The sequence below is a fragment of the Telopea speciosissima genome, chromosome 7 (assembly GCF_018873765.1).
Source record: "Telopea speciosissima isolate NSW1024214 ecotype Mountain lineage chromosome 7, Tspe_v1, whole genome shotgun sequence".
NCBI lineage: Eukaryota > Viridiplantae > Streptophyta > Magnoliopsida > Proteales > Proteaceae > Telopea > Telopea speciosissima.
Window position 1 is genome coordinate 5,614,590 of NC_057922.1, and position 22,571 is coordinate 5,637,160.

At 39.4% G+C, this 22,571-nt stretch overlaps 2 protein-coding genes and 1 long non-coding RNA gene across 5 annotated transcripts; 1 reads left to right on the forward strand and 2 right to left on the reverse strand.

Annotated features, from left to right (window-relative positions):
- Positions 1-435: 435 nt before the first annotated feature.
- On the forward strand, positions 436-14,193 carry LOC122667060. Its single transcript, XR_006333751.1, has 3 exons — positions 436-606; positions 8,037-8,041; positions 14,181-14,193. It is a non-coding gene; the product is annotated as an uncharacterized LOC122667060 (long non-coding RNA).
- Positions 4,432-8,530, reverse strand: LOC122667057 (LRR receptor-like serine/threonine-protein kinase RGI5). The gene is made up of 2 exons (XM_043863235.1): positions 5,250-8,530; positions 4,432-4,998 (listed from the first exon to the last, which is right to left on the reverse strand). The coding sequence occupies exons 1-2, from the start codon at positions 8,104-8,106 to the stop codon at positions 4,619-4,621; spliced, it is 3,237 nt and encodes a 1,078-aa protein (XP_043719170.1). The 5' UTR covers positions 8,107-8,530; the 3' UTR covers positions 4,432-4,618.
- On the reverse strand, positions 13,730-21,528 carry LOC122667059 (protein PIGMENT DEFECTIVE 338, chloroplastic-like). 3 transcript variants are annotated; one of them, XM_043863237.1, is made up of 8 exons: positions 20,625-21,522; positions 20,333-20,407; positions 20,172-20,243; positions 19,530-19,610; positions 19,352-19,449; positions 16,630-16,755; positions 14,290-14,338; positions 13,730-14,152 (listed from the first exon to the last, which is right to left on the reverse strand). In XM_043863237.1, exons 1-8 carry the CDS (start codon positions 21,489-21,491, stop codon positions 13,982-13,984), a joined length of 1,539 nt encoding a protein of 512 aa, XP_043719172.1. In that variant the 5' UTR covers positions 21,492-21,522; the 3' UTR covers positions 13,730-13,981. The 3 variants fall into 3 exon arrangements, with proteins under 3 accessions (XP_043719172.1, XP_043719174.1, XP_043719173.1); XM_043863239.1 differs by lacking the exon at positions 13,730-14,152 and having other exon boundaries at positions 14,290-14,400; positions 20,625-21,527; XM_043863238.1 differs by lacking the exon at positions 13,730-14,152 and having other exon boundaries at positions 14,323-14,424; positions 20,625-21,528.
- Between the last annotated feature and the right edge of the window lie 1,043 nt (positions 21,529-22,571).

Genomic DNA, 22,571 nt, shown 5'->3' on the forward strand with positions numbered 1-22,571 from the left:
TGATGGAGCATCGGGATATTAAAGAAGTCTTGAGGGCTGGAGATTGATCCTAGCAAACCGCAGATCAGATTTGTTTCCTTTGCGATTTTAACTTGTCCTCCACCGATGTTTCCAATTTGCATCAAGATCCACCAGTTCGTAGGTGGATGGAGGTCCCTCAGAGAATCCATCAGCATTATTGAAGAGCATCATTGCTAGGGTATTGATGAGAGATAGCCAGTGATGGAAATATTCTTTGCAGATCGATGTCGAGTGAGGTGTGTTCACCAAATTTGCACACTTCTTCCTCAGTCCATTGTGACCAAGTGGTCGTGGGTTCAGTTCAGGAAACAGCCTCTCCGTGAATCAGGGGTGAGGCTGCATATATTTATGACCCTCCTCAGACCCCACAGTGGCGAGAGCCTCGTGCACTGGGTATGCCCTCTTTTTTTCTTCAGTCCAGAGAAAAAGAATGCCCTGTTCTGAGAGAAGACTTTGAGTGACATTGATCTTCCCCAAAATTGCTTGATCATATCTTTAATAATGTCCCAAGATTCTTCAGGGGAGATGTGGTAGCAGATCCCTGCTTTGCTCCATACACCAAAAACATGATTTCTTGTGAAGTAGGTCTTGAGTATTAAAAAGCCTCTGCTGGAAAAACAGCAGGCGTAAGCGGGGTGGTAAAAATTGATGATAGAGAGATAACATAGTGAAAATTCTAGGTACTTCGGTTAAATCATAAATAAGGAAGGAGAAATACAGGATGATGTTGCACAAAGAATTAGAGTAGGATGGATGTAGTGGAGGGCTGCATCCGGAGTGTTGTGTGATCGACGTGTTCCTTTAACACTTAGAAGGAATACTTTATAGGACAGTTATAGAGCCAGCAATGATGTATGGAGTTGAATGCTGGCAGTGAAGAAACAACATATAAAGAAAATAAGGAATGACCAAATCAGAGCAAATCTAGGAGTAGCCCCAATACATGATAAGTCGTAAGAAAGTCGTTTGAGGTGGCATGGACATGTGCAACGAAGGCCTTTGAGTGCACCAGTATGAAGGGGGGGACTAAAAGAGTCTGGGGTAGGCCTAAAATGACTTTAGGAGAAGTGAAAACATGAATCGCATAGGGCTAGTAACAAGTGTAACTCTGAATAGAGCTGATTGAAGAAAAAGGATCCATGTAACCGACACAATTTATTTGGGATGAGGCTGAGTTGTTGTTATTGTTGCCTTTAACCACCTAAAAATCTGCCCTTGGATTTTACTTGCTTTTGGAGTTCCATAATGATGACAATTTTATTTTCCTTAAACAGGTAGTTGTTGGGGAGGGGGGGGGGGGAATGAATTCAAGCAAAACTAAAGAGAACTTAGAGCTCCCTGATGGCAAATTCCAATATAATTTTTTGACTTTGGGCAATTAAAAAATAGTTAGTCCTTGGGGAGCCAGGATAAATCTCAGCTAATTTCTTCTTTATGCCATTGTACTGTGTTCTTTGAACATGCGGTTGTATTCTACTATTAGTTCTTATAGTTCAGTGTAAAAAGATGCACTGACATCCTCTGGATAGGCCAGAGTAATGCTTGCTATTCACTTATATTATTCTCTTGCCATACAGCTTGTGGCAGATATTCTTGCCCAAAGATCCACATCTATCCCTGATGTGCTGCCCGACGGAAAAATTTCCTCACAACAGAGAAATCAATTCTCAGCTTCTGACATACCAGAGAGGACTTCTCAATCACCCTGTTGATTCGATCTTCCTTTGGCCTGGAAATTGTTCCAGCAATGAAATTCCAGCCATTGCAATAGCTTTTATAGCACTAACATCCTCACATCCTGAAGCTTATTTTATTAAATATCAATGATAATTGGAACAAATATATTTCTCTATTACATTACTGCCTCCAAAAGTTACTCATAGCCCTGGTGAGATTTTGATTGTCATAGTTCTTGATGAAAATGAATTGAAGTATCTTCTATTTGCTTAATAGGTATCTTGGCTTCAACTCGACCTCCTTAAATGTTATCTTATGGAATAGGGTCTACAGAAACTTAGAATTGTTTGGTATGTAGTTGGTACAGCTTGTATAGCCGATCAAATGGCAGTTTGGAACCTTATTAGCGGTACCACAATTTTAAAATAATTTTTTTTAGGGGCGGGGGCGAGGAGGTTGGGGAACATTTACCTGGAGAATCTTGTCCTCCAAAAAGTGTTCCATAATTCAGCACCCTTTTGCCTTTTTTGTTTTTTAATGTCAAAAACTGTCACATACTGATATAGGGTCCTGGCACTGCATTCATATCTGATTGCATGCATGAATGAAGGAAAGCTTCTCCATAATGCATCATAGAGGAAATATATTGGGGGAAAAAAACTTGCAACATCAAAACTTTCTCCCACTCTTTTGAGAAGATCATATTGATCTTTGAAAGCCTGTATTTTATTAATCACCTGTTAACTAATCACTGGCCAAGATGATTCTAGTAATGAAAAAGAGACAGTTCTCACTCACCGCATGTTAGGATCTCCATACTATTAGGGCAGGGAATCACTAAGACAAATCGGGAAATAGTGTGAAGTCCATGGTGAATGATTGGAAAGCAGATGACAAGTTTCCTGATGTTGGTATGGCCTGGTTATCTGTTCTTTTGGAAGTTCTGTATCTTTATGGAGCCTGCATGTCTTTGCTGCTTATAAAGGGTCGACAGATACTCTGCACTTGACCACTCTCCTTTGGTAGTATCCTCAGACTGGATCTTTTGGAAGTTCTGTATCTTTATGGAGCCTGCATGTCTTTGCTGCTTATAAAGGGTCGACAGATACTCTGCACTTGACCACTCTCCTTTGGTAGTATCCTCAGACTGGATCCTGTGTCTGGATTCAAGTTTTTGTTAGCTGTTTAAAAAGACAAGGAGGATATTGATTTATTATACTCAGTTGATTGAGAAGATGATGAGTGAAGGAAACATTCTTGTAGATGCAAATTGTTGGCCCCCATGACAGGGTTGTGTCCAGTGATTATTGTGTATAGTTACGTATCTTGATGTGGGGTTGACCCATGATTCTTCATCTCGTGTACTGTCTAATATAGTAATGCATGTCCATGTGAGGAGCTTGATCCTGACTTTTCAATTGATGAAAATGCTAAAGTTCATATTTTCTGTGATATATACGAAAATTTAATTTCTGAGGTTAACAAACCCCATCAATTAATCATTCCTTGCTGTTGGAGACTTCATGAACCTTCTCTTGAATTATCTGTAATGTGCTGTTTGTACTCCAAAAGAACATTGTGACTCGCATTGTCGGGTCGGGTAATCAGTTTAGTCTGGAACTGTGTGCCTCTCTCAGTTCAAAGACCTTCAGGAGGAATTGTTCAATGCCACATTGACCAGGAAAGTTTCTTGCTAATGTTGTAGTTCAATTACTCGATCAGATACTATATTAATAAATCAAGTAAAACAAGGATTTTGACCACCTGAATGCTATGATCAGCAGCTCACCTTTCAGTTTTATATAAACCTCTAAACCTCTTAACCAATAGGGCAGGGAGAGGCAGGTCTCAGGTTTGACCCTCTTCTTTTGCTAATCCCTAGTTGCAGCAATTTCGGCATTGGAGATCACCTTCACCTGTTCAGCTTGGGACCATTTAAGGCATGGGGACTCTGATAAGCTTGTGTTACCATGGGCTTTGTTTTCACTGCTAAAGTCATAATTGTCTCTCTCTCTCTCTCCTCACCGGAGCCATCTATTTTCCCATACCAATCAATGATCAATGTATGGAAAGAGGACGATGCAGGCACGATGAAGCACTGGGGATGTCTCCTGAACTTCATACTTAATGGGTGTCTATACCTTTTCAGCAGCAGATGAATGAATACACAATGGAAAAGAACAAAAGAAATATTGAACTTTATCTTTGCAAATCTTCTTTCTAATTGACCACTTCTGAAAATCTACTAGGGTGGAAGGTAGAATTTTGAGAATGAGAGGCCAAAAGCGATTAGTGGACCATGCACATGCAAATGGCAGCTAAGGGATTGATGTTTACTTCTTTGTCTCCCCCACAGCCTGCATCATTGGGCCTACAAACCGGATATGTGTCTTTGATTTGCTCTTTCCTTCCCTTAAGCTCCAATGCTCCATGTGGTTCTAGTCTTCATCAATCTTTTCAGGTGGAAATGAAATTAAAACTGTGGTCCATGCAACCCATACTAGGGCTTTGTTCATGATTAAATATATAAGCTTTATTTGGGACACTCAACCACAACATTTATGCTTCCTTAACCCATTAAAAAATCCTCCAGGCTTTCCATCTCTGCAAAATTAAATGATTCGATCAATGCTCAGTGTATTTTGTTTCCCATTTGAACAAAATACCAGATCAGCCATGGAGAAAGTTATTAAGGATCTACAAATTGAAAAGGAAATAGAAGAATGAGGACATGAAGAAAACAAGGTAACTATGTTGTTTGAATGTGTCATTTCTATACAAATGAGAACCAAGGACCACCATCAACACCCGAAAATGAATTGCTTCAACGCAGAACTTATTCCAGCTCTTTCTTTCTCATGGTAAGGAGAATAAATCATAATTTGAGAGATTTCTCAGAATAAGACAAGGAGAGTAACTTTCAGCTTGGGTTTGATGGCTGCTTTATGAGAGGTTGTGAAGTCTTTCCCCATTCTTCAGGTGGGCTCTTCACCTCCTTTAACAACGCGACCACTTCCTTCATGGTGGGCCGCTCTGATGGTGATGAATTCACACAGAACATTGCAATGCCTAGTGTTTGCAGCATTTCCTGCACCATCTGATCAGTTAATCCCTGAAGCTTTGAATCCAAAATGGTTATAGCAGGCTCAAAGCTTCCCATCTTCTTCACCCACTCTACTATATGTAGCCCATCACCAATGTGGGACTCTATTGCACTACGACCACTAAGGATCTCCAGCAAGACAACCCCATAGCTGTAGACATCACTCTTCTCTGTTATGTTCATCGTGTAGCCATACTCTGCCAGAACCATAGAGAAATTTTAATAAAGATTACAAAGTCATCTCAAGCTTAATGCATCGTACAGCTATGAAAAGGTTTAAAAAACACAAAAAGATCAAAATACCAGCTCTCTTGAGCGAGCCCTGAAACATAACTTCTTTATACAATATTAAACATAACTGTATCAGGGATCACAGAGTCTTGTACTCTTTGAATATATAAGTGGGAATAAAGAGTACGGTAGAATCTTAAAAAAGATTAATACTTGCCTGGTGCAATATACCCATAAGAACCTGCAACTCTTGACATGGCATGGTGATAACTGGGAGAGCTCATCAGCTTGGCCAGTCCAAAATCTGCCAGATAAGCTTCATACTTGGAATCCAGAAGTATATTATTGCACTTGACATCCCTGTGAAGAATTGCCGGCACACAATCGTGATGAAGATAGGAAAGACCCTGGGCGGAACCTACAGCAATCTTATACCTGGTTTCCCAATCCAAGTTCCTGTTCTCCTGCAAAAGCTGTTGAAGGTTTCCATTCGGAATGTAGTTGTAAAGCAGGAGCTTAACGCATTTATTTGAGCAGTAACCAAGAAGCTTCACGATGTTTCGGTGGCGGATGTGTCCAAGAATTTGAATTTCTGCCGCAAAAGAATCCACAGGATCTTCTTCCTTCGTCTTCCAAAGCTTCTTCACAGCTATCAATTCTCCACTGGGCATCTCAGCTTTATAAACAATCCCAGAACAACCTTTCCCAATCACATTCTCATCTTTCAGGCACTCAAGAATGTTTTCAATAGTGAAATTGAACTTCTGAAATGGGATAAAAGTCCAAGGATATGAGAAATCTTCAGCACCTGATGTAAAGGCTGATGAACCTGAGGACTTCTCAGCCATGTACTTCCGATTCCGGGTTACCAGAAGCCAAGATGCAAGAATAACAAATGTCACCGATGCTAGAGTCACAGATATTACAGCTATAGTTTTGGCAGACTTTAGGCCAATTCGTTGAAGCATCCTTGAGGAACAAGTAGAGCCATCAAAGGATTCACAGAGCTTTGGATTCTGGAGGTACGAGTTTGAAGATAGAGTCTTGAAGAATGGAGTTACAGGGATAGGACCAGAGAAATTGTTGAAGGAAATATTCAAAGAAGTGAGACTGGTTAAATGACCCAGAACTTCAATTCCTCCATAGAGCACGTTATTGGACAGATCAAGTGACTGCAACTGAGTTAAAAGTGACATCTCTTTAGGGATTTCTCCTGTGAACCTGTTTGAGCTCAAGTCCAAACTAATTGTCAAGCTTGTCACATAACCTATTTCCGAGGGGATTGGACCAGAGAGGCTGTTGAAGCTCAGATCGAGTAGAGTTAATTTTTGTAAGTTCTGAATAGACTTGGGGATCAACCCAGTGAATAAGTTATTGTTGAGAATTAGCTTGTTCAAGTAACTGAAATTTCCAATGCTCCAAGGAATTTCACCTGTGAAACTGTTCCGGCTAAGATCAAGCTGCTCCAAATTTACAAGCTCTCCCAACTGAGACGGGATTTCTCCAGTTATGTAGTTGTTGTGCACATCCAGTAGCTCAAGAACCGTGATATTGGCAATTTCAGAAGGAAGGGCACCAGAGAAGTGATTGGTGTACAAGTCAAGGAAGACGAGATTCTGCAACTGACCTATCTCCTTTGGAATCTGACCTGAGAACTGGTTCTCTCCAAGCCTCAACCTCACAAGAGACTGGCATTTTGAGATGCTTCGAGGCAACCCACCTGACAACGAATTCCCGAGAAGCAGAAGCTTGCTCAGCTTCTGTAAACCAAAAATTTCTTCTGGAATAGACCCAGTAATTTTGTTCCCCGAAAGATCAAGAGCATAAAGCTCAGTGCAGTTTCCAAAAGAAGAAGGAATAGTTCCAGAAACTGAATTACCCCACAAAAATAAACACTGCAAAAATTTCAAATTACCAACCTGCCACGGAATAGGCCCTGATAATTGGTTCTTATCAAGCTGAAGAGTAGTTAGACTTGTACAGTTACTCAACTGCCATGGAATTGGACCCGAGAGTAAATTATCTGATAGATGAAGCTGTTCAAGAACCACTAGCTTCCCAAAATCAGTTGGGATCTCACCAGAAATATCGTTTGCAGAAGCGTCAAGTACTACAAGGGATGAACAGTTCGAGAGCTCAGATGGGATTGGTCCTGTTATAGAATTGCCCCAAAGAAGCAAGCTTGTAAGCTTCTGCAACTTGCCCAGTTGAGGTGGGATTGAACCCGTGAGCTTGTTCATGTGCAGATACAAATTCCGGAGCTCCGAACACAAACCCAGTTCAGGAGGAATCGGACCAAATACCTCGGTATCATAAAGCGCCAATGTCTGAAGATTGATCAAGTTCCCGAACGTTGGGGGTATCACACCAGAGAGCCCAGTCGCCGCAGCGCCGAATGTGGTGAGATTAGTCAATAATCCTAACTGGGGAGGTATTTCACCGGTGAGGTATGGGTTCCCTCCGATACGAAACTCTTGGAGAGAGACCAATGAGCCCAGTTGCGAAGGTATGGAACCATTCAAGATATTGTCTTGGAGACAGAGGACTTGCAGGGACGAGAGGTTCGCAAGCTGCCGAGAAATGGAACCCGACAGATGATTTGAATTCAAAAAAATAAACTGAAGCGACGTGAGCGTGCCAAGCTCCGGTGGGATTGATCCCGTAAGAGAATTGGAAGAGAGGTCAAGAAGGCGTAGGTGGGTAAGCAAACCGAACGAGGGAGGGATGGGACCAGATATATTGGTGGTGGAAAGATTGAGGAATTGCAGAGATGAGAGCGTAGAGAGTTGTGGAGGAAGTGAAGAAAGGTTGAGGAATGTGTTTGGGAGAGAAAGAGAGATGACTCTGTCTTGTGGAGAGCATGTCACGCCCTGCCATGAACAGGGTGTGGAGTGTGATGGGTTCCAAGAAGAAAGAATGGATGAAGATGATGTCGAAGAAGCATCTGCAGATGTAAGGAGGGAGAGAAGGGCTTTTCCATCAGGAGACAGAGAAGTGACTAGAGTAGGTGTTATGGTTAAGAAGAAACAGAGCAAGCAGCAACAGCAGCTAATGATATGGGTTGTTTTCTCCATTAGTGATTTGAAAAGGTAAAGAAGTGAAGGTTAACAAATGGGGTTGATGGGGTGATAGTGATAGTGATGGTGCTGCTGCTGAGGTTAAAGTCCACTCTAAGGGACAACATGCATGTAGGGTGGGAACTAAGGATGCTTAAAATTCACAGCACGCAATGAAACATGCATGTGAGAGAAACAAACAAAAGATGGAAGTGTAGCTGTGAAGATATTGCAATGAAAGCAAGTTATGGTGAGGAGATGGTTCACTTTTCTAACCTTGACAACCTTTCCTAGTCAGAGAGGTGGCGTTTCTGGTGGCTGGTGGTGGCGCTGCTGCTGCTGCTGGTGCTGCACTTAGTAGTCCCAACTACAAACTAGTCTTTAGTTCTTTACTCAGCTTGTGCTGCAAATGGTCTTTTTCACCATCTAAGTTGGAGCTTTCTTGAGGTTTCCATGGTAGGGTCGAGGTGGGTTGTTGGAGATGGTGCAGCTGCTACCAGTTTGAAGCTCTTACCTCTTTATATACCCATGGTATTCTACTATTCTCACTCTTTTAACAATTACAGAGGTTTATTACTTCTTTGTGTGGGTCAGGCCATCAGAGATGGCAGATTAGCAAGAAAGGAAGATACTGTAATGACCCTTGTTACTGGTGCTCTTACTCTTATCTCAATTAGCAGAACCCAACAAATCAATCATACTTGTTGGACACGTGTATGAACCAGATGCCAAGCGTTTGGCCTAACTTGCAAGCCAATAACCCTTCTTGCCATCTTCATTCTCTGTTAAAATGGTGCCTTTTTTTTTCCTTTTTTGGCATTAAAATGATGGCTGTTTGAACTTTGAAAATCAGAAACATCAGTAATCCCATAAACTCACCAGAATACCCTTATACAAATGCAGATGCAGATTTAGTATTCCACAATTATTGGACCAGAGGAAGGGTAATATGGTAATTGAATGATGTGGGTCAAACCTTTGGTTCAGATCTAACCCAAAACCCATATCATGTGGGTCAAATTTTTCTGGGAAATGGGTCAGGTAATATCCAAGTTATAAGATTCTGGGGAGAGCTGGCACTGTGCCTTGGGAACATGAGATTTGATGATAATAGGAGTGAGGCAACTTAGGGGATTGTGAAAGTTAAAAGGGTTGGAGTAAGCAACTACTTCAATGTCTTTTTTTGTATAATACGCATAGCACATAAACTATATACATGGTAACATGGTTTGTGAATTAAGAATGGATTAGGGTTTAGGGGGGGCGTGAACTTAGAGGACATTCAGGGGTTAAAGTGGGTAAAAATTCAATTTTTTTAACTGTGTTACCGAGGAAGAAATGGTGGATGTGTTTTGGGGTAAGTGAAGGCAAAAACACACACATGAGAGAGAGAGAGAGAGAGAGAGAAAGTGGTTGAAATATATAAAGGGCACATTTTACGATTATAAACCACAACTCTGCTCATCTAATATCTTGGAGTTTGAGAAATTGGATAGATTAGATGAAAGTATCAAACCAAACCCTTAATTAATCAAGGTTTGTCCTAGACTCCTAGGGTTTTTCCTATGAACAATGCGACACTTGTTCTGGGATTGGGTTTAGGCCCAACCAAGGTTCAAATAAGCAAACTCGACCAAAATGGGTCAGAATCAATATGAACCCTAAAAAGAGCCGATTTTTGGAATTGGAAATAAGAGGGAATCAGTTGTCGGATCCAGCCGATTTTGATCCGATTCCGATTCTATAACCATGACACATTTTATGAAGTTTGCAAATAGGGGAACAAAGCCCAGTTATGGGCTTGATTAATAAGTCAAAAGGCCCACATCGACCTCAATGAGTCATTGGCTCACTGCAGGCAAATTGGAACTGAGTTGCACTGCCATAGTGCATTTCTGTGAAGACATCCTACACCTTGTACCATTGAGCTTCCATAAATAGAAAAGGCCCAAAACTGGCCCACATGTTTCAGGTTGCCTAGAGCTTCAGGCAACTCACTTAAAATGAAGAACTGCATCCTTAATTGGCTTCAAATCCCACAACTTAGAAATGGGCCACTTGAAAAGCCCATTTTGAGGTTAATAAAGCCCAAAATTGTGTTAACTCATTCGAGTTGCATACCGAGTTGCTGAGTCAATATTGAGTCATTTCCGATCAATCTAATAGCAACTGGATTACTGGGATTTAGCTTGCAATATTTTCTTATTGCTAGTCCTGTTAATGGGTACCCAATAACTAGCCTGGTCTGGATACATTTTTAGCCCTTTTTGGTAATACTAGCAATTAGCAAATAAGGTCAGGTTTGGGCCCAGATTAATAAACCTAATTAATCAGGACCAGATCCTTCTTTAGGACCCCGATTTGCGATCTTAAATGGTCAATTATTGGGTAACATTAAGGTATAACCCAGAGGTGACGAGATCAAGATGGTCTAATAATATTGAAGCAGAAGACACTAATAGAATTAACATTTCTTAAGGTTTACGTCTAATTAAATCATGCATTAATGTTCTAAAAAATAATTAATTTCTTTACGTGGTGAAGTGAAGAATGAAGATACGATATGGGCCTTGCGTATTAAGTTGATCATTGAGGTGTAATTACATCCAAATGAAACGTAAAAAGTGTTCTATGATTTACTAAGGTATTAAGCTAATAAAATATATAAGGTGTTTGTCTAACTTTTATATGGTTTTGGCTTTTCTTCTATGAATTTTAAAGGTTTTAACCACGGAGTCATAGAGGGTTTTGGCTTTCTCTGTCTCTATCATGTTAGTGATATCTGATCCAAATTGAGTCTTTTTAACCATAAAATATGGAGAAAAGTTATCTCTGGGGGAGTGTACCATCTACGCTCAGATAGTGGGAGGCAAAATGACTGGCCCGCCCCTTAAGAAAGGTAGAATCCCACCCACATGATGCTTCTGCATGCGCTCTCATTGGTCCTCACACACGCAGGGGCCGTGCTCCCCATAAAATATATAGCATATGTAAATGTCAAAGTCCGAGATCATACTTCAAATCAGATGATATAAGGACCATTGCTCAGTGTTGGTACCACCTATGCGGGGTCTTGGGAGATCTGAGTTTGGAGTAGGTCCTAATCTTTAGCGTTTTTGTGAAAGTGCCCCCCTCCTCATGGAGGGTTCAGATCTGTCCCCACTCGTCCCCATGTGGGTAGCAGATCCAAACTCCCTCAAGAATCGAATCTAGGATTAAAAACCCATTCGGATCCATTGAGATAAGAGGTAGGAGGGCACCCTAACAAGTCATTTGAAACTCTGCCCTTTGCTTTGCTCTAGCATGTGAAAAAAGCCCCAATTCTAAACCAAGAATTAAGGCCCCACTATATATAGCTAAAGCCCTATTTGAGTAAGGCACGTGCAACTTATAAACATGCTCCCATATCAAAGCATGCTAACACACAACGGTGCTCTATGATTAGCACAACAAACAAGAGAAAGTGGTCTAAGAATAGTTCGACCGTAGGAAGAGAGTAGAACACTAACTTCTTAGGCTTAAGTTTTTTACCCAAAAAAACTTACTCTTCATAAAGTTACCAAAACAAACTTATTCTTCATAGGCTATAAAGGAAGAAAAAAAAAATTAAAGAAAAGTTTCCACGTTATTGCTAGACAACTATATTTAATTGGGATAAGGTTGAGTTGAGTTGTTTCGACGTAATAGAGGCTTAAGAACCATAGAGATATAAACATTTCCCAAGTCCACCTATAAAAAATTGTCCAATTATGTCCTCATGCATTACTAAATTTCAAGTAAAACTAGGAAGTAGGAAGCAATCAAGGAGGGAAATTAACCTAATCTCCACTAATGTGGTAGTAGGTCTAGCAAATAGGGAGCCTGCATTTCTATTCTATCATCATATCTTCAAGTGCACATCTTCTTATGATTGGTTTATCCCTTTCTGTTGTTAATTTCATGGAGCCCATAACCCTAATTTAGTATAGTTTTCTACCTTGTCTCTGGTGGATTATTTCTAATGTATTGAAAGAGAACACATTTAAGACAAGAAAATGAGATCAGCTGTGAGGATTAGCCGCAAGCGCAACCCTACCTTAACCTAGTTTAACTTTAATCAGTATTGTAAGTTTCTGACCTTTTATTAGGAGTGAGATCAGAGCGTTTCCATGGCCGTCTGCATTGCTCTGCTGTGCCAAGCTTTAAGCTACTCGTTAAGGAAATGCAAACTGGATATAGAGTGGCGCCAAAAGGCTCTCTATGAAGGGGAGATTAATAGTTTGGAACAAGGTTTTAGTATAGGGTATTGGTAGCAGAATCAGTCTTGACCGATACTGATACAAATCGACCATATCAAGTTCAATCAGACTATTTTACCCTAAAAAATACTTATATGACCGACACAAAGGTTGGGGACGTAGGGTATTCTTCCACTAGACAGAGAATATTATCCCTATATAAAATTAGGAAAAATATTCTTTGAGTCACTAGGGTAGGGTACGGTAGCACACCTTTGTGTTCATCTCTCTTCTCCCCATATGAAATTGACCTTGTTGCCTTCCAATATAGGATACCATTTTACCGTATCTTATTGGTGCACTCTTCTTTCCCATTTGCTCAAAGGACCCTCTTCCATTAAATTATATCACTTAATATTTGTCTTGGCTAATAATTTTCTTCTTTTAAAAGGGTCATCATAGTCTCTTTAATCTCTATTAAAACTTCTCACCCCCTAAATCCTGGTTAATATAATTTTCTTTTCTTAGAAGGGTCATCCATAATCTCTCTCTCTTTATTCTCTCTTAAAACTTCTCACACCCTAATCTTGGCTAATAATTTTCTTCTCTTAGAAGGGTCATACATAATCTCTAGCTTTTATCTCTCACACTCTAAGTCTGGGCTAATAAGATTCTTCTTTTAGAAGGGTCATCCATGATCTCTTTAATCTAGCATAAAAATCTTCTACTTCAAAAATCCCAATTTCCTCCTTCACAACAGTCTTGGCAATTTGGCATCACGTCATTGCTAGCTTATTGAGAATCAGAGATTTATTATAAACTTGATGAACCATGCTCCCTTGACTCTTCTAGTTCTAGATTTTTCAATGGTTCGATTTACCATCTGGCCAACTTAGATTTGTCTGACACTTGACTTGTGGGTAGAGGACTCAAAGGCAACCTGTCCACAAAATTTGGGCCCCTTATGAACGAACAGATATTTGATGTCAAGTGTGATTTTAAAAGGTAACCTTCCCATAACAAAACCATTTCAATTATTTTTCATACCTGTACTCTGAAAAAAAGGTGAAGTCCAATTAAGCTGAAACTTGGCATATAAATAGAAGATTACGTGTAAAAGATTTTTGAGCGCCAACAACAACTCAACTTTATTCCAACTAAATAGGATTGGCTACATAGATGCTTCCCCTCCAATCAGCTCTATTCAAGGTAATGCGTGATACAAGGCCTAAGTTATGCATGTCTATACTCACTTCTCCTAAGGTCATTTTAGGTTTGCCTGTGGCTCTTTCAGTTTCTTCAATTTGAATCAAAACTACTATATATATATTTTTTTTCCCTGCAGTCGGTGAAGGAAACTTGCTCAAACAATGGAGGTGAAGAGCGAGGGATAAGCTATGAAAATTCTTGATATAGCAATTACATATATAACATATACAAAATTTTGACATTGCACACCTTATAACTCTCAATAAATGGAATTGGATGTGAAGACAAGAGCAAATCCCTTGCTTCCGTTGATTTTCAGATGGCATTTAATTTACAAAAAAAAAAAAAAACACTTCAACACCCTTATGTTTGCACCAGTTTAAGGATATTTTAGTCGATCTTTAGGCATCAGTTCTGAGCACCTCCCACTTCCAGCTCACTATCTCAAGAACAAGCTATCTCATTGGTCAGTCACTGTTGTCTTCTTCAAATTTAAACCACTTCCAGTTTGAATATAATTTTGCTTCGTCATCAAATAGAAGATCGGTTTGAAGGTCATCTAGCTTACGAGTTGCAGAAACAACTGGTAACTTTTGCCTGTACTTTTTAGCCATCACTTCAGCCTCAGAAAATACTCTCTGCCCATTATAGGAAAATGAGAAGTAGCTTAGTGTATAGATCTTGTAATCAAAATTGAAATGAAAGATTCTGGCAATAGTCACTTAAAGAGGTTCCATGAGCCAAACAAAGACATATAAGAGCTGTAATAAATCACCTCTTTGTTTGAAAGAAATAGGCCAGGCTCACTTTCGAGATCTGCTATACTGCAGGTCACAAGAGAAGCTTATATTCAGAGGCTGACTACTGTAATTGGCTTAATAAAAATCTCCCAACAAAATAACTTTTAAAACTACAATCACATTTAGTTGTAAAATCTTAGGGAGGACAATCTTTGGACACAGAATAAAAAGAACATCCCAGTGTACGAGGCTCCCACAACTGCAGGGTCTGGGAGGGCCAAATGTATGCAGCCTTACCCCTGCTTCATTGAGAAGCTGTTTCCATGATTCGAACCCGCAACCAATAACGCAACTTAACTGTTGCGCCAAGGCTCACCCACTAATCTTTGGACACAGAATGTTAGGGAAAAATGTGGCTAGCAATAGGAACTTAGCAGGTAAGTCTGTTCAAGAACATTTATGCATTACAAGGAATTTAAAAAACAAAAAGTCTGAAAGCATTACATCATGTGTTTGGACACTGATCCTTATAGAAAGAGAACAGAACCCTAAGCAAATTCCAGTTAAGGAAATGGGAATCACATTCATCTTTCACCAAGGTATGCAGAAAATGGGAGTGTGCCACTTTTCATGAAATTGCACATGGTCCACAGGAGGCCTGTGCATTACATGCCAAGGTATAAGTGAAGAACCAGCGTACTCAAACATGCACTCTCTGTTGGGTAGTGGGTACATGATTGATCTTCCCCAAATATTCTCATCACCCCAACCCCAATGTGGCACCAAAGAAAGAAAAGAAGAGACAAGGTCTTACATACACTTAAATCCAAATTAATAGCAGATCCACTTATATCATTATCATACAGTCATGCGAGGGACGATTTAACTTTTCAGAAGGATAAAAACAATTTTTTCATGATGCATTCCTAGGAATTCATATATCAAGCCTCATCACGAGCAACAGTAGGGCATAATGATGTGTTCCTATACATTATTTAATTTCTATTCTTTTAGGGGAGAAACATCAGTACTAGGAGTCTGAACATGAAACTGCTCCTAACCATCGGATCCATAGGGATCATTTTGCAAAGCTCAGTAATACACAAGGAAGATGAAGTGGAATTGCCACATTAGCCATAGGAGCATCTTTGTTTGACTTTGACATAATTGAGTAATCCACAGAAAGGTTAGCCATTGCTATTCCCTTAATGGATTCTAAGACTCCAAGAGAAGATACATTCATAGCTCTCACCTTATGAACAGTTTCTGACTTCCCCCATAAGGTGCATCTTATCTTTGAATCTCTATGTATTAGATATAAAATATTCAAGGAGACTTCTGCTTTATTCATTGTTGCTGAGTATGGAAAAATAGAACAAAGTATCATTTGATTACCTGGCCAATCATCTTTGTGCAAATTAGGGTGAGGTTAATAGATCTTAATTGAAGCTCTAATTGTATTCTTCCGGTGAGATGGGTGGTGTCTTCCCACATCCCTTCACCCAAGCCGAAAAAATATTAAAAAATAAAAAACTGATTGAGGGTAAGGGGCCTAAGGGCATACCTAGTACACGAGGCTCCTGCCACTGCAGGGTCTGGGGAGGGTCATAATGTACACAGCCTTACCCCTGCTTTTGCAGAGAGGCTGTTTCCAGACTCGAACCCGTGACCACTTGGTCACAATGAAGCAACCTTACTGTTGCATCAAGGCACACCCTCTAGAAAACTGATTGAGGGTGCCTTCAAAATGCTGGAGATGGTATTCAAGGCAAAACCAGATCCTAGAAAGACAATTGCAGGGTTTGAAGATAATCTGGTTTGTTCTGTTCCAATGAAGCACAATCCTGACAGTTTTTGAAGGCTTGATACTATTTAGTTTACGAGAAATATACAATATTTTTAATGCTTCAGTGTGCTTTACGTACTCTCCCCAAGCTAATGGGTTCTTCTCTCCTTTCAATTATTAGAAACCTCACTCCTGTTCCTATACTCTCCTGCTTCTTGCACCGTAGGTTTAAGGTTGATATTTTATAACTAATCAAGTTATTCTTAAAAAATCATTAGTTTCAAGCAGTAGCCCCAAACAGTTCAAGAAATTTTTTTGAAGGGCAAAAGGGTGAAAAGTGATGGATCTCCATGAGTGCTGAAATGGTGTTCGGTCCATATAACAAAATTCTTTCAAGACAGGCACTAGTTCATGAAACACAACTACCCACACCCACATGTAAGTGATCTATTCTGCAATGTTAATTGAACAATGTAAAAGGCTGAAAGAAGAAAATACACGCATCCATGTGTTGCTCAATGATTTTTCTGATTAAATAATGCAGAGGTTGAAAGGGGGGTAAAAATCAATGAATCCATGCATTACTCACCTTAGTGATATTTTATCAGGAAACGTTGACTTCACCACCAGAACTTTCACCTTCTCATCCACTGTTAGCAAATCGCTGACAGAACCAACTCGGACACGCGTTATTCTTGAGATATGCAGCAACCCACTGCAAGGAATAGAGAGGATTTTGAACATGAATTAAAATTTGTTGGGAAGTGTTGTGGATGAAGAGAAGACAAATACAAACTATGTTCATTAAATGGCAATCTTAAATAAAAGAAAGCACTATTTAAGCTAACTTTAATCATTCTTTTTAAAGGCGGACGCCAAACAAAGCTATTTGTTACAACTGAAGAGAGCTAAGGGAGGACACCAGCAATCATGTGAGAAAGCAAATATTTAAAGTTTAATCAGATGGACTTGGCTCTGGTCGTTCCCACAGCCATTTCAGAAGTACACAAAAAGACAAGCATATGAAAATTTCACCATAATGAACACATTTGAGGACATTGTCTTATTTAACGCATCCTCCCTAAAGATGCTGGCTTTATCAACTGCTATATCTTATTCCTTAAACAAAAATATCTGAATCAATTCACTTTTTCATTTATAGTAAGCACTATCGAAAGTCTATAGCTGTATTAGAAATCTTAGCAAATTCACAATGAAGTTAGCTCCCATAAGTTGGTCATCCCTACATTACTATTTCTGTGAATGCAACTTTCACCGTAAGTTTTTTTCCTTTTCTTTTAACAGCACATGTCTCCGATTACAAGAGAGTTCAAGAATGATGCAATGACCAATGTGGACTTTATATTTGCTAGAATATTGAATAGCTAAAACTGAAAAGGTGAGATAGGCTGAGCTAATGAGAGTGATATACAACACTTCAACTGAGCCACATTCTTTTCAATGGGAGACATCCATTGCCTCTCGTTGAAGGTCTTCTGGAGATCCAACCTAAGTAACATAATAACATATGAATCATGGATGAATTCAACAACCAAATTAAAAAAAAAAAAAGGGGGTTTTGACAAATGCCCCCCTACAACTTTTCATAGTCCTCAAGGCGCTCAATTTCGGACAGCTTGTGATCTTGCTTTCCAGATGGGTTCAAACCCTAAACGATTTGGGGAAAAAATTTTCAGTTTCAAACCCTAAACCATTTGGGGAAGATGAGGGCAATTTGGTCATTTTATTCTTTAATTTTGATGGGTTTTAATCAGAGGGGCATTTTGGTCATTAGATTCCCTGAAACTAACGTTTAACATCCCAAATTAACGGACTGGACCAAAATGCTACAATGTTTTGAAATTAGGGGGGCATGTGCAATTAGAAAAGTTGTAGGCGGGCATTTGGACTAATGGGCATTTTCAGGGAGGCATTTGTCAAAAACCCAAAAAAAAATCCTGTTCCCATTGATGGAAGGTTAGATCATGGTTAGTAAATACATGCACAGGTCTTAACAATCAATCTTACTGTAAAATATTCTCTTCAAGAAAAATATATGAGATAGAAATTTAGAAGAAAGGATATAATAAGAATATGTTGTTGACCTTGTCTACAACAAACAATCAGGTCCTTCAAAAATTTGAATAATCATGAGAATAAGTGGTTAATCATCTTGCACATATGGGTGGATGAGACAGGAGGGCATTTCCCAGATAAACACCAGCAGTAAGTCATCTTAACATATTTGTATTTGAAGTTTTTGTCTAATCAGATACTCAAATCTCATAACACCATTGTTGAAGGGAATAAGTTATTCCTTGTAACCTCTATCAACAATCCTTATATCTCACCATGAACTCCAGATGGAATTCTTCCAATTGATACAATGAACTGGAAAATGGATGGTACTTAACAATCAATTTTACGTCCCTTTCAAAATTTTCATTAAAAATAAAAAGGAAAAAGGAAAAAGTTAATGAAGGTATCCTCACTAGAGGAAAATAGAGAGAAGAACAAAAGGCCATTCACTTCGATTTCAAACAACAAGAATTGTCATTAGCCTTCTATCCCACAGGTAGAATCATGTGGTAAAATCAGTCCAATGCCAATGAAGGAGTAGGTGTAACAGTATATGCTCAAATAGCGAAATAAGATATATTTCAGTTTTGAATGTATTTGAGCATCTCATACTGTACTTCTAAAATTTTCCTAGAAAGTTCATCAAATAGTGGATAAGGTATATCGCACAAAAAACAAAGAGTATAAAATGATGTTCATTTATCCATATTTGGAGAAAATCTCCCCATTTTCCTTTACTTATGGGCGAAAAGAAAAGTGTTAGTTTGCATTTCACATGTATATATCATAAACATACTCTGAACTAGAGGATCTACAAAGTCATAACCAGCCTTAATGAATTCTAGTTTAAGTAAGCCTTCATGCCAGTATTCTTCATTAAAAAGGGTGTACCCAGTGCACGGAGGGTCATAATGTAAGCAGCCTTACCCCCGCTTCGCGGAGAGGCTGTTTTCCAACTCAAACTCGTGACCACTAGGTCGCAATGGAGCAACCTTACCGTTGCATTGAGGTCTGGTATTCTTCATTACTAACAGCAAAATGATGTAATACGATTTCTTTAGAAACTCCTCAACTTATCTTTTCATCTGCAAAATTAATCTGTTCTTTATTAAGTCAAATTTAGGCTACCTATCTCCACATTAAATATTGCAGGAGACAACTAAATACAAATTTCATCAAAGCAATTAGGAACACCCCATAAAATTGCATGCTAGATAGAGCAGAACTCTCACCTTCTATTGGTCTCACCTATCCTTATTTGCGCCCCATACGGAAAAATTTTATTAACAGTGCCATGTAGAAGTGTTCCATCTTGAAGGTGCAACATTTCCTGAAATCTTAAACGTCAAAACAACCACCAAAAAAAAGAAGACAGAGATAGAAGAAAAAGGCTAAAAAAAATGAACTAACCCAAGCTTCTCTCTCACTGATTATTATATCATTAGTAGCTTCATCTATTCTACAAATCAGCACATACATCCGTCGTCCCACCTACAGACCAACAAAAAACAATGTTCAATGAGCATATCTGACATGCCACAAAGCTATGCTTTCTTATGTTTATTCTTTGGTAAAACAAAGCTATAACATTAACAAAATATATCTATAAAAGGCATAATGATTTAGATACAGTTGGAGAACCAAGCATAGAACTTAATTTTATGATGCAGTTGCCTATAGCATCAGAGGAGGTCACTGTAAGCAAGAGATTGAAGCAAGAAACACAGTAGTGCTAAACACCAGAAGTGAGTTATGCCTTCAGGCTAAAAAAGCATCAGTTAGCCATGTGGACTTAGACTTTTTGAATTGGCAAACTGTTCCAATATGTGGACTCTTTTTCAAGTATGATCAACCCTAGACTGAATGACTACAATCACCCATCAATACAGATTTGGCAATAAGGTGCAGCACGACTACATTTTCCACATAAATGGTCAAGCAACATTGGGCACATGGTTTAAAAGCAAATAATAATAGAGCTCGTGATAAATGAGTAATTTAACTCAGAAAGCTCTGGAGTGGGTAATTAACCAAGGGATATGATTAACTTACATTTTCTTTCAAATCTGTGAAGGTGTTAAGTCTACCCATCAACTCACCTTTAGGAAGGAATGCTCGCAGACCCTGGAAAACCAAATTTCCAACAGTATAAATAGTTATAAGGAAATACAACATAACGGATAGCTAGCTGAGAGCATCATATAAAAGCACACCTCAATTCTTGTAAGAAGGCCACCCGTATTCCACTCTGTAATTCTAACCTCAATAGGTTCATTGAGCTGTTTTATCTGAAGGAAAATATAGTAAGATTTCAGTTGGAAATGAAAATCTCATTGTTACCAGATATGTTCACTCAGCTAATGCTGTGGCTTCTAAAAATCTGCATAGAATTGAATTGTATACTAATGAATCATAATCTTATGCAAATCTCTATTCATTAAACTCCTTTTCCTAGAAAGACTTCTCTCTAGATGTCTCTGAGTTTTACAAAAGCGAGAAGAGAACCTGCCTCAGTCGATGCCACGCAATCCGCCGAAAGAGCCGCCTCGTGGAAAGCAAAGGCCGTCCACTAAGTGTTCGGCCGAGGACCTCAGCGAAAAGAACTGTACCTACTTCAACGACGGGCCTCCCTGGTACGGGTTCCCCACTCACTGCATCCTCATCCCTGATAATTCCCATCTTCCCAGGAACCATAAACTCCTCAGCATCCTTTTCCATGTCACATAACAGATAGGGAAACTCTTGATCATAGAGAGGGAGCACTTCCTTGGTCAGCATTGCCCCCAGAAGATCAGCACCGACGTTCACATCGAGCTTATTCTCATTACCAGACACAACAACTCCCACTACCAAGTCACCAGGTTTTGGCTCGTAATACTCTACAATGACCATCTGCGACTCCTCCCCTTTAGTCACTTTTAAGTCACTGTCTTCATCAGAATCTCTATCCTTGAAGAATTTCAGGAAAGGAGCCAAGGCATCATCTTTATCAGGTTTCTGAGACCCCGAATCCACATCTGTTAAAGAACCACCATTTACAGGTAATGGCGCAGGCTTACCCAGCAATTCAAGCTCTTCCATTTCCTGAAATCTCTCATTTTCGGGCTTATTCGAAACATGGGTACCTCCAAATTGCATGAACTCATCAGTGGACGAGCAAAAGGGGACCTGGGTTCTTTTCGAAATCAAAGAATTCGAGGAGAAAACTGAACTCTCAGGAGTCCCGGTAATGGAAACAGGAAAGTAGTTTGTGTTAACTGAAACGAGGCATCTATGGACATTTGGAATTGTGCTCTTACTGAAATTAGGTGGGCTGGACAAGTTCAAGAAGCTGAGGGAGTTACAGCTACAGGGGTGGTGGAGGCTCCGCATCTTATCTGGCGCATCTCATGAGCTCTGCCTCTGGTCTGGTAAGTATGGATTCTTAGGAGTTAGAATCCCACTTCGCCCCTGGGGTTTTCTACTGCTCTTATGAAGTAATAGACATCTCTTAGACCCAAAAGGATCCTGTGCAGCCAGACACAGCGAGGCGTGAAGACATCGCCTTACCTCTACCCGACCGACTTACCCATACTCAGGCAGGTGCTGCACAGGAGCCCAGTTCCTCTTGGACTTGGGTTATGATACGTGGACTTGGGTTCTGATGGGCAAATTACAAGGCCCATTTATTGACCCAACAAAAATTATTCTAAGGCCCACTTATTATAGTGGCCTCCTGGCGCTCCTTTTCAGTAGATCACCATGAATGGCTATTTCATTTCCATGGCACCTTCTGGTTGCAAGTGAAATAAAATGGAAGCGAAATGAAATTATCAAATCTTAAAAAATAATTTTTGTAATCATTATCTTATATGGTTGTCATTAATTCGAAATCACTCTATATTTGGCTATTAAATTTCAATTTACTTAATCATTACAAAATGATAAGAAATTTAAATAGTTTATACATAAAAAATAGTGTATCCAGTGCACGAGGCTCCCACAGCCTTAACCCTACTTTTATCGAGTGACTGTTTTCAAACTCAAATCCAATGGAGCAACCTTTCCGTTGCTCAAAAGTCACAATCAGGTTGAATAATAAACACAAAATTTCCTTTTTTAGGTTACTTTCCTTCCCTTTTATTTCCCTCAAAGCCAAATTATTTCTCTTACAATCAAATGTAGCCAGTTTCCTAATACTTTGTTTGATTGCAAGGAAATTTAAAAGGAACGAAAAGTGAAATTTTCAACCCTAAAAAAGAAAATTTTGCTATCACAGACGAGCAAGTTCACTCTCTAGTCTCTTCCCAATTGATTCCAACCGATTGAGAAGCTATGGAGACGAATTTCATATTTGATTTTTTTGGGGTAAATAATCTCATCTAATTCCAAGTTACAAAAACCTTTGTTCACTAGTGGGTCCCACAATGTAAATCTATGGGACCCATATATTTGAACATGTGGCAATGGCGG